Here is an 11,968-nt window from a genome sequence, read left to right as displayed (position 1 = left end):
AAAGTATTAATCAAGGTTAAAAAAATACAAAAATTGAATCAAATTTATTGATTTTTTTATAACCATTCCTCTCCATAATGGCTCTGATTAATGATCGCTGATTAATGATCGTTAATCTCCCTTTCGCACACCGATAAAGGTTTATCATATATCAATCACACCCAAAATTATATTACTTAGACTGAAAAACTATGGTGTTAAAAATAGTGATAAAATAGTGGATAAGATTTGTTTGTGTGTATATATATACGTAACTAATACATGTGCACATGGCACAGAAACAAGAGCGGAAGTTAGAAAGAAAGACCAAGCGAAAAAAAAAAGAGAGAGAAATGGCGAGCGGTAAGTGGAGGTTCTTGGTGGGAGCACTAATGGTGATGGTGGTGCAGTGTTCGTGGGGGTATAATCGTAATTTAGCTGAGGGATATCCCGAAGAAGATCTGGTGACGAAGCTACCTGGGCAACCGAAAGTGGCATTCAGACAATTCGCTGGTTATGTAGATGTCGACGTCAGAGCTGGTCGGAGCCTCTTCTATTACTTCGTCGAAGCTGAGAAGCAACCACACACTAAACCTTTAACCCTTTGGCTTAATGGAGGTTTGCTTACTCTGTCTCTTGTTTCTCTCGTTGTAGTTTGTACTGTCTAGGCCTCGGAATTTTCAAACCGAACCTAACCTAGCAGAACCAAACTTTTTAGTTTCTGGTTTCTCTTCGGTTTGAAGGTCTGAACTGATCGATGACAATAATAGCTTTCAGAATTGAGATCGGTTATCGATACGGTTTGCTTCGGCAATGGTTCTTTGATTTGTTTTTGTTTTTTTCAATTATACTAAATTAAATAAAAATTTACAAAAATATACGTAAATTTCTGAATTGAATAACCAAACCAAACTGAATTAACCGAATATAACCGAAACTACTCAATTTTAATTGGATTTTAACACAAAAACCAGAAATTTGGTTATATTCGGTATATATATATATTCAATGATTTTTGCCTTGTCGGCTACATCATAAAGCTGATTTCGATTTTGTGGCTTAAAAGGTAACTAAACCATTTAATTTTTGAAGGATTTTGTGTCCAGATGCAATTCGGTTTAATTAAAACTGAATTAAAACTGAGAAATTGTTGCAGGACCAGGCTGTTCTTCCATTGGAGGAGGAGCTTTCACAGAGTTGGGTCCATTTTACCCCACTGGAGATGGTCGTGGCCTTCGTAGAAATCCCAAATCTTGGAACAAAGGTCTCTCTCCCTCTCTTCTTATATCTTTCAACAAGGACAAAGTTTTTTTAACTTAAATATTGTGATGTAGCCTCAAATCTGTTGTTTGTGGATTCACCGGCTGGAGTAGGATGGTCTTATTCAAATACAACTTCCGACTACACTACTGGCGATGAATCCACCGGTATTATGTAATTTACACATGATTAAATTATCTTTTGTCATGAACTCATGATCAATGCTTTCTAAACAAAAAAAAAGACTTGTTCTTGAATGATGTTATCAATATTAGCCAAGGATATGCTGGTGTTCATGTTAAGATGGTTAGAAAAGTTTCCAGCATTCAAGACTCAAAACCTCTTTCTCGCCGGCGAAAGCTACGCTGGACATTATATACCTCAACTAGCTGATGTAATACTTGATTACAACGCGCGACGCTCAAACAGATTTAAGTTCAAGCTTAAAGGCATTGCAGTAAGTAATAAGAACTATACCAAAAAAAAAAAAAAGCCTTTTCTCAAATCTCTGTTTTTGATTGATTCCTCTGTTTTTGATCAGATCGGGAATCCACTTCTGAAGCTTGACCGTGATGTTCCGGCCGTATATGAGTTCTTCTGGTCACACGGGATGATCTCTGATGAACTTGGCCTCACTATCATGGACCAATGTGACTTTGAAGATTACACATTCTCAAGTTCACACAACATAAGCAAACCTTGCGAAGACGCAGTGAGTAAAGCCGGAACCATCATTACTCAATACGTCAATTACTACGACGTCCTCCTTGATGTCTGCTACCCAACCCTTTTCGAGCAAGAGCTCAGGCTCAAGAAAATGGTAAGGAAAAAAAAAGAACGAGTTTTTTCCCCAAGACTTTTGTTAGACGTTTATATGTTAATTTCCGGTATTATTAAATTATATCATATTTTATTTCCCTAAATGAATACACTATTTCAGTATTGAACAAAATTATTTTGCTGATTAAAAACCCTAGACGCAAATGTATATATAAAGTAACTATGTTTTGTTTACCAAAACAAAATGTTTTATGAATAAGTGAATTTTTTTCTTAAATATGTAAATATGAAAGAATTTCGCATATAAATGCAAAAAAATGTGTTTATATCCATATATTGGTTTTTCTGTCTACATGTTGTAATAGAAGAAAAATCGAAAATGGAGTAAAACTTTGTTTTAGTTTCGACCTTTTTTTGCAAAACTTTGTTTTTAGTATATCTTTGTAGGACTGGAACGGAACCGAATATCTGGATTTTTTTAAGGTATCTGGATCCGAATTCGGATTCGCCGGATAATCAATTTTACTACCCGGATCCGGATCCAAAAACTCTGGATATCCGGATATCCGGTTTGAACCGAATATTTACGGATATCTGACTGGATATCCGGTTTCATTGATTAAAAAAAATTTTCAATTTTTAAAAATTATAATGAGATAACATATATAATTAAAATGTATCAACATAGTAAAAATTACAAATACCAAAAATTAAAAAGCATTCAAGTAGCATTCAAATAGCACAAAAATAGTAATAAAGAAGATAATATCTTCATATTCATGTGTTATCCATTTTCATGTTCTTCTCTCACAATCTGAAATAGAAAATTATCATGCAATATGAATTTCAATAATATTATCAAAATAAATAAATACTTAATAAACGGATAACGGATAACGGATATCCGATTTCAAAATTTTTTATTATCCGGATCTGTATCCAAAATAACCGAATACTTAATTTCACTATCCGAATCTGGATCCGAACTACACGGATATTTGGTTTTTACGGATCAGATATGATCGGATATCGGATCGGAGACCGGATACCGGATAATAATTCGGGAAATTGCATTTAATAACCATCAAACAAACTATAAGTTAAAAACTAACCAAAAAAAAATCTAAACATGATATTCTTTGTATATTCTATATTAATACATTTTTACTCTTTTCCTTTTTTTTTCCTCTTTTTCTCTTTTTCTCTCCTTCTTCCTCTCTATTTCCTTCCTCTTCCCTCTTTTTTTCGTTCTCTCACACTGAGCTCCACATTATTTTCTACACCCACACCATCGTCATTATCATCTTTCTCTCTCTCTATTTCCTTCCTCCTCTCTCCCTCCATCATCCTTTCTCTTTCTTTCGTTTTCTCACACAGTGCTCCACATTTTTCTCTGCATCCACACCACCGTCATTATTAACTTCACCGAAAAATCAAAAAAAAAAATTCAATTTCCACCAGATTATATGTTTCTCCCCCCTTGATTCTCATTTTATCCTCCCACAATATTCTCCCCATTGTCTCCTCAGATAATCCCCAACTCATTTAATATTGATGTAATCGATTAAATTTTCATATCTTATTGTACTCATCTCCTCTCCCCGTCTATTATACTTATCAAATCCATACTATTTTATATTTTTTTGTATTTTGATCAATGTAAATATTTATAATATTCAATTCAAATCCTAATATGTAATGTATTCAAAAAAGTCGGCCTATATATAAAACACATAGATTATCTATATATAAAATATTTTGACTCCCCAAAACCAGTTAAAAAATATTTTGACTCCCTAATATTTTTATATAAATAGACCTGTTATATTATTGATTAAATATAGACTTTCTATGTTATTAGTGTCATTATTGACATATGAAAAAAAAATATGGGTTTATTTTTCGAAATTAAAGTCATGTTAGACTTTAATAGTAGTGTACATGAATTCAAAATAGACTTGTTATGTTATTGGTGATACTATTCACGTTGAAAAAATATGTTAGTTTTCAATAATTTAAATCATGTTAGACGTGAAAATATATCAGTATTTTTTATGTAATTATACAAAATTGAATTAACTAATAGGATGTTAATAACAGAAAAAATAAAATCTATGGGGTAACAATCTGTACAGTAAATAGATTGTCTATATATGTGTTAAAGAGGATAAAATCGTCCAAAAAGCTGGTCAATTGTTACTTGCTTAATTTTGATATATTCATGGCTATATTCTTAATACTTTATTGAGATTTGGTTTTTCATTTAATTGACCCTAATAATTCCAGCCCTATATCCTTGTGTTAATATTTGTTGACAACCAAAAAAAAAATGCTTTAAAAATGGTTTTTAGGGCACAAAAATGAGTGTTGGGGTGGACGTGTGCATGAGCTATGAAGAGCAGTTGTATTTAACTCTTCCTGAGGTTCAAAAGGCTCTTCATGCTAACCGAACTCATCTGCCATATTCATGGTCTATGTGCAGTGGGTAATGTTTAATTTGAGCCATCTCTATTCTCGATCTCAAAAAAAAAATTATTCTAACTCTATGGTTATGTTTTACCTTCACAGTCTCTTGAACTACGATGATACTGACGGGAACAGAAACATACTTCCGATTATTAAGAGAATCGTGAAGAGCAAAATCCCTGTTTGGGTCTTCAGGTAAATGTAAATTAATCATTCCATTATTTAGACCTTTCTTTTACTTCTGAAATTTGTAGTTAAACTTTTACACACAATGTTCTTTTTTCAAATCGAAAAAATGTAGTGGGGATGAAGATTCTGTAATTCCACTTCTTGGTTCAAGGACTTTGGTACGAGGTCTTGCTGAGGAACTCAACTTCAACACCACAGTTCCTTATGGAGCTTGGTTCCACAAAGGACAGGTTTGTTCCACAGAAAACCTTAAGTATGCTCAGCCCTTAATTTTGAGCAATCGAGATTTTTTTGTTTTGTTTGGTTACGTTCGATTTCTTTGGCATTCGATTCGGTTTTGTGAAAAGTACATTTGGTTTGTTTTTTCGTATAAAAGGTGAGAAAGTATGAAAATAAAATTAATTATCTAATATAAATCTATGAAATTCACTTTTAATCGACTATCTTCAATTCTGTTATACTGAATTTGATTTTTGTTTTTGTTTTGGCTTTGTTAATGTGATGTAAAAAATTTACTAACGTTATTTTTCTTTTAAATGTTTGGTTCGGTTTCAGTATTTCGATTTTGAGTTTGTTCCGTTACGTATGTCTATCCTAAATGTAATTTTTTTGACGTGTGGTAGGTCGGCGGATGGGTAATAGAGTATGGGAATCTATTGACATTCGCAACGGTCAGAGGAGCGGCTCATATGGTGTCGTACGCACAGCCTTCACGAGCTTTGCATTTGTTCACCAGCTTTGTGCTTGGCCGGAGATTGCCAAACAAATCGCCTCCTCCTCTTCATGATTGAAGGGAAAGGCTTCTCTCTTTTTTGACTTTCTTGGTCAAAATAGTGGTTTAAGTCTATAGATAATGTAGGGGATATTTTGTTCTTTCTTTATGTGTTTTTGATATAGTGGAGGATCCATATTATGTTGCGCCTAGTGTTGGGCTTTGGTGTAAAACACTTTTTCCAAAACCGAGAAACAAATTCTCGGATTCAAAATTTGTAATATCTAAAAATATCCAAATTTGTTTTTAAACCAAGTAAAATGTTATCTCTTCTCATGATGCCACATCATTTTCTCAAACTCTAAAATTTTGACACATCATCAATTCATTTATTAATTTATAATTTATTATATTTTGTGTTATTATACTTTAATTCTCATGATAACTATCATCTATTAATTTAACAAGAATATGAAAAGACAATCTTTATAAATAATAGTTTATATATTAATTCATTTATTCATTATTATTTTAAATGATTTATTTTATTTATATGATTTGATAGATATGAATAGTAAACCATAAAATTTTAAGATAGCCGGATTTGGATCTAGTTTTGCCAAAACCGAGAAACAAATTCTCGGATCCAAAATTTTTAATATCTAAAAATATCCAAATTTATTTTAAAACCGTTATAAACACTAGAATATAACAAAAGACATAATTTTAAAGAAAAATAGAATAATAGATCATAAAATTAAATGCATATTAACGGGTAAAGAATATTCGCACGAGTTTCAAAAAGCTTGAGTGACAATTATATCATTTCCTATTTTAATTATTTTTGTTATTTGTAATAGCATATCATGTAATAATTTACAAAATAAAAATTATTTTTTAAAATGACTACTTAAATAATAATATAAAGATGTGAGAATGCATATTTTGTGAAACAAATTGTGGTATCACAAAATGTTAATATGTTCAACCTAATCTTTAAAACATAAAATGGGTGAAGTTTCCCTTAAAAATTATACAGAGCTCAGGTTAGAGATGTGACATTGAGAGTGGCTAAAAAAAAAGAAAAACCTGAGAAAGATAGAAATTTTAACCGATCTAATATGTTGTGTGTGGTTCAACATGTTGCATTGATGAGAGAGAACATGAGAGGGAAAAGGAGAGTGAGAGAGAGAGGGAGAGGGAGATGAAGATGGAGAAGGAGATGGAGAGGGAGAGGGAGAGGGAGATGCAGAGATAAATGGGTGTGGAGAAAAAGAGAGATTATGAATATATTTTAGAAATACGTTAGAGAATCGAGATATTTTTAAATAATTAATTGCCTATTACATATATTTTTTTCTGAATTCAACAATCAAGAATTGTATATATTCGAAAATCATAAACCCACATAAATATAAAGATATCTACAAACGAAATTTGATATTGAAGTTTTAACTGATATATTTGATTATTTTCTAAATATTATATATTAAATTATTAAATACTATAAATATATATAAAAAATTGAAATACAAAATCTAATGAAAAAAATTGATATTGTAGAGATTTCTTTTAAATATATCAACAAATACAATATAAAATTCCGCGCGGATCAACCCCTAGTATTCTTATATAGAAGAAGAAACACTTGATCCATGCTTTGATTATGCTTGTTATAAAACTAAATGGATTTCTTATTCCTTGATACGATCTTCACAAGATGCAACACTCTAAGGCTGGTAACGGATTGATAATCCCTGATTTCAATGAATCGAGAAGCCAGATGGTAAGGCGTGAGGCAAGTCTTGAAGATTCTTAGGCTCCAAACTCACAACGAGCAATGAAACAAGGAGGTGGGCAACGCTGATTGATAAAATTCGCGGAACAAGATGTCAAGGCGTGAGAAATGAATTTTCAAAAATCTTTGAGCTCTAAACTCGACTTAAAACGTTTCTACGAAACAACGGAATGAAGGATGCGTCAAGCGGAGTGAAGAACACTTGATTAACCAAAGAGATTTGTTGGCTAAACTACCAAGAAATCAAAAGTTCACAATGAACAAATTTAAAGGAGAAGGCTTCTCACTTTAAAGAAAACGATTTTTATATATATAAAAAAAGAGGAATGAATTTTGATCCAAAGATCTACAGAGTTTATATAGACAAAAGAGTAGAAAGAGCCAAACTCGATAAAGTAAAAATAAATAAGGACAGAAATAAATAAACGTTTCTAAGATCCATGATCACATCATTCCTTAATTTCTCTTTTATGATCTATTTTGATTGAGAAGAGATCCAAATCTTTTTCACTTTCTTTTAATCTCTTATGTGCATGTGTTAAAACCTTTTATTATTCCTCATTTAGGATAAGGCTAAAGACATCTATTATGGGAGGTAAAGAGAACCAAACTTCCTCATCAAATTTTACTTATCAGTTGCTCGCCAAGTTTTACTTATTAGCTTGCTCACCGAGTTTCTTAGCTTGTTCATCAAGTTTTATATATGACCCACCCCATTTCTCATATATATATATATGACAATTAATAAATATTTTAGTAATATCATAAGGTAAAGAAAAAGATTATCAATACACCTGAATTCTAATATCTTTAATAAAAAAGATTCATTCTAGTGTCATCTTTTATATTAAAATTTCAAATATTAATACGAACTTGATCTTTACAGGCACATATATCAGATAAACAGAAATAATCTTACATTTGGCCCTTTTGGTTATACGCATTCAATATCGTAGTTTTTATTCATTTTCGAAAAAAACTAGGATTAGTGGTGTTGATGTTTATCTCTTTTATATAAGTTATTTGATTCAATCTTTATCAGTAGTGATTGTATAAGTAGGATCCACATTTGCTTTTTGATATTCAGTTTTTCAATTATAAAGGTGAAAGAGCTTTCTTTATCAAATTAATATAGCCTCATGATCTATTCTTCCACTTAAAAAGGACCATATTTATCCCAAACAACTATGAAGTCACAAAACCCATTAAAATTATAAAACTTATATTGAAAATATGTTACTGAAACATCGTTTTCCAGCAATGAAGTTACTTAAATTTCACTATGACATACTCATGGTGTTTTTTTGGAATGAATTGGGACAGTTAATTAGAAGTATATGAAATAGCAAATTTAGTATTCGTGAAGGTTAGTAAAATTTATAGTCATTAGAAATGATATGTGAAAGTATAAAACCATCTTAATCTTATTTTTGTGTGTTTGATGATCTACATACCAAAATCTCTGGATGTTGGAATAACTCAATAAATGCATCTTACGGTTATCTTTTTAATCGTAACTCATAGGCTTGAATCTTTCAGTTTATAGATGTTGATAAGAATTATGTGCCTTTTTGTTATTCTATAGATATATTTCTGCTTATAACAACTTATTCCATTAAAAGTTGCATTTTTAACACATGTCTTTTTTAATTTTATTTATACATTAATTCATTAATGAATACATGAATACTTTACGGAATCAGCAGAGAAACATGTCGCAGATATAAAACTAGCAATGCAGAGATAGAGAAACGACTATCTGAAAATCTCATTAATCCTTAACGAGATCCAAGAGGCACAAAACTCCATACAAGAACTCATGTCTGAGTCTAGACAGTGGAAAGAGACCAATAAACTAAGAAACATTCCACTAAAGACCTAGTACTTTACGCAAGTACGCTATTTAACTTGTTAATTAGATTTTAACTCCGTGCATCCGTATGGAAATATTTTTTATTATTTAACAAATTTTATAATATAATTTATGTTTTTGAGTTTATATATAATTATTTTTATAAATATATTTTTTAATAAGTGAAAATATTTATTTTTGTGTTTAGATATATTTTTAATATTATTTATAGTATTAAAATTAATTATAATTATAAAAATATAATTTTAACTCGTCCATTCATATTAATTCAAAATAAACTATTATAAAAACATAATTCTAACTTATCCGTTCATATTACCATATAATATAAATATTTGTTAAAAATTTGAGATATAATAACATTATTATTTAGCATTATAGTTTTCTAATATTTGATCTATAATAAGTGTATGCAATGATTTTTTTTTTCCGTCTGAAACTTCATTGAAGTGAGATAAAAGGAACCATAGTCATGAGAACATTACATAAAACGAGTATCCACTCTAAGGGAAGAGTGTTTGAGATACTCAAAAATTAAAAACCTTGGTGAATCAAATGATGTAACCACGAAGGTCCTCCTATAGCGAGATATGATTGGAATCTCCCGTCACGAGTCACCCTCTTAGAGATTTCCCTAGCCACTCGATTTGCTCCTATCGTTTCAAGTTCAAAGGAACATACGGAGAAAAAACCTTGAAGATGTTTGATGTAATCCGTGACGGGAGATGTTTAATTTTTATGTTTTTATTTTGTGTGAAAAAATATATTTTCGATATACATGTATGATTCAAAATTAGTGATTTTAATTACCAAAATATCTTTAACCCGTTTTTTATATATTTTCAGTTCTATGAATTATTAAAAATATATTTCTAATATTTAAATTATACATTTGACTTTTACCTATTATTTTATTATTAATTTGTAAATAAATCATATCATAAATATTTTATATAGTCAACATAAATATCATATCAATTACATCATCATAAATATTTTATATTTCAAATATGGCCATTATATTTCATATGTGAATTATTTTTTTTTTTTCAAAAATTCTAAGTATTTTTGATAAAAAATTTTTAATAGTATAGAATTATTTAAATTAGAATATTTAAATCAATATTTAAATTAGAATATTTAAATCAAATATAAATTAATATCTTATTTATTAATTTAAATCAAATCAAATCTAATCTAAATTACTTATATTTAAGGTAATCTAAAAAGATTTAAATTAATAACTAATTTTCGAAATTAAATATAAATAATTATTAAAATTATTTTTAAATACTTAAAAAAAATGAAGAATGTTTGGAAGCAAGTACTAAAATTGCTTCTGTTTTAATATAATAGATTAGTCAGCTTTAATTAAACTTTTGGTCATTAAACATTGTGGAATTTTAAGAAATCTATACTATTAAAAGTGATACACATTTGAACTCTGCAGAGAATATTTTAAACACTATATCCAAATACTCCTTATTTTATTGAAAATATATTTTATCTATATTATTAAAAGAGATACATGTTTAGACTCTACATAGACTCTAAATATTGAATATATTTAAATTTAACTCCAAAAATATAGATATTAATTTTTTGGATTTTCTTAAATATCTATATTATTATTTTTGGTTAATTTGAATTTCCTAAAATATAGGTTAATTAATGAAATATTAATAAAAATTATTTTATTTATATTTATAATTAATTCTAAAAATTTTAAATATTAATTTTGATTATTTTAGATTTTCTCAAATATAAGTAATATATTACTTATCAGAAAATTCAAAACTTAGTTTTTAATGTATCTTTATTTTTAAAAATATAATTTAGATTTAATTTAGATATTCAATTTAGATATATGAATTTAAATTATATAGTAATATGAACAGACGAATAAGGATAATTTTATTTATAATCACTGTCTTTTGCGAGTTGGTTTGTCAAAACATACAAAGTAGTTATCTAATTTGAGGTAGATTAAAGGAAAGATAAACTCGTTTTAACATTTAAATATATATTGGTTGTATAGTAATATAGATTCATATAATAACAAAATTTACAATTAATATTACATTGGTATATACTTAACTAACTCATCTATTCTATTATACTAAAATATACCATATCACAATATCATATAAATTTTATAACAATTTTTATCTTTGTTAGATAAAAAACATTGGTATCATTTAAAGTTACAAAAATCCCATGATCATGAAAATTTTTAATAAAATCAAACTATTTTTGTTAGTGTTTAATCTACATAAGAACATTTTCATACAAAAAATTATATATAAAAAATTATTACTCCGCATACAGCACCTATTAGTTAGAATCTAATTCTCATAGAACGGGTTATATATATGATATAAACATCAAAAAACCTATTGCAAAACAAATCAACAAAATACTATTTTCTTACTAAAACTTAAAAATCACAAATTCATTATATATGAAACAATCAATAGCTGTTCTCCACAAACCACAAGGATATAGGGAGTCTCTATTTTATTTTCGGGCAAGTCGTTTTATGTACGGGTATTGTTCTTTATTGATGGTTAGAAACTTCACTGAATTCCTCAGCTAACCCCAAAACATTGTTGAAAAAGCCCTCTTTTTATATAAAGAGGGCTTTAATGGAATTACTGGGGAAACGAATCCAAGAAAGCCTTTTAGTTGCAGAATTGAAAACTATGCCGAATCCAGCAAACAACAATCCCATTTTTTTCCGCAGTTCTCCTGTGTGTGGAACATTGGCCTCTGAGTTTTGGACAGTAAAGGGGAAGGGAGAAGCAGGGCGGGGTTGCGGGAACCGACCGTGACTCTTTGCTTTGTGTCCTGTGCAACAATTGAAGTGATGAGGCGTTCCTCTCTGAGTAAGAAATATACCTCAGGAAGTAGG

General features: G+C 29.2%; 1 protein-coding gene across 1 annotated transcript; it reads left to right on the top strand.

Moving 5' to 3' along the window:
• The first annotated feature begins 319 nt into the window (after window positions 1–319).
• On the top strand, window positions 320–5,563 carry LOC18010946 (serine carboxypeptidase-like 44). Its single transcript, XM_006393707.2, has 9 exons — window positions 320–597; window positions 1,136–1,243; window positions 1,314–1,406; window positions 1,515–1,696; window positions 1,781–2,059; window positions 4,371–4,504; window positions 4,588–4,680; window positions 4,787–4,904; window positions 5,298–5,563. Exons 1-9 carry the CDS (start codon window positions 333–335, stop codon window positions 5,463–5,465), a joined length of 1,440 nt encoding a protein of 479 aa, XP_006393769.1. The 5' UTR covers window positions 320–332; the 3' UTR covers window positions 5,466–5,563.
• Window positions 5,564–11,968: the final 6,405 nt, after the last annotated feature.

This window comes from Eutrema salsugineum, unplaced genomic scaffold (assembly GCF_000478725.1).
Source record: "Eutrema salsugineum unplaced genomic scaffold, Eutsalg1_0 scaffold_7, whole genome shotgun sequence".
Lineage (NCBI taxonomy): Eukaryota > Viridiplantae > Streptophyta > Magnoliopsida > Brassicales > Brassicaceae > Eutrema > Eutrema salsugineum.
This window is presented reverse-complemented; position numbering and strand designations above follow the sequence as displayed.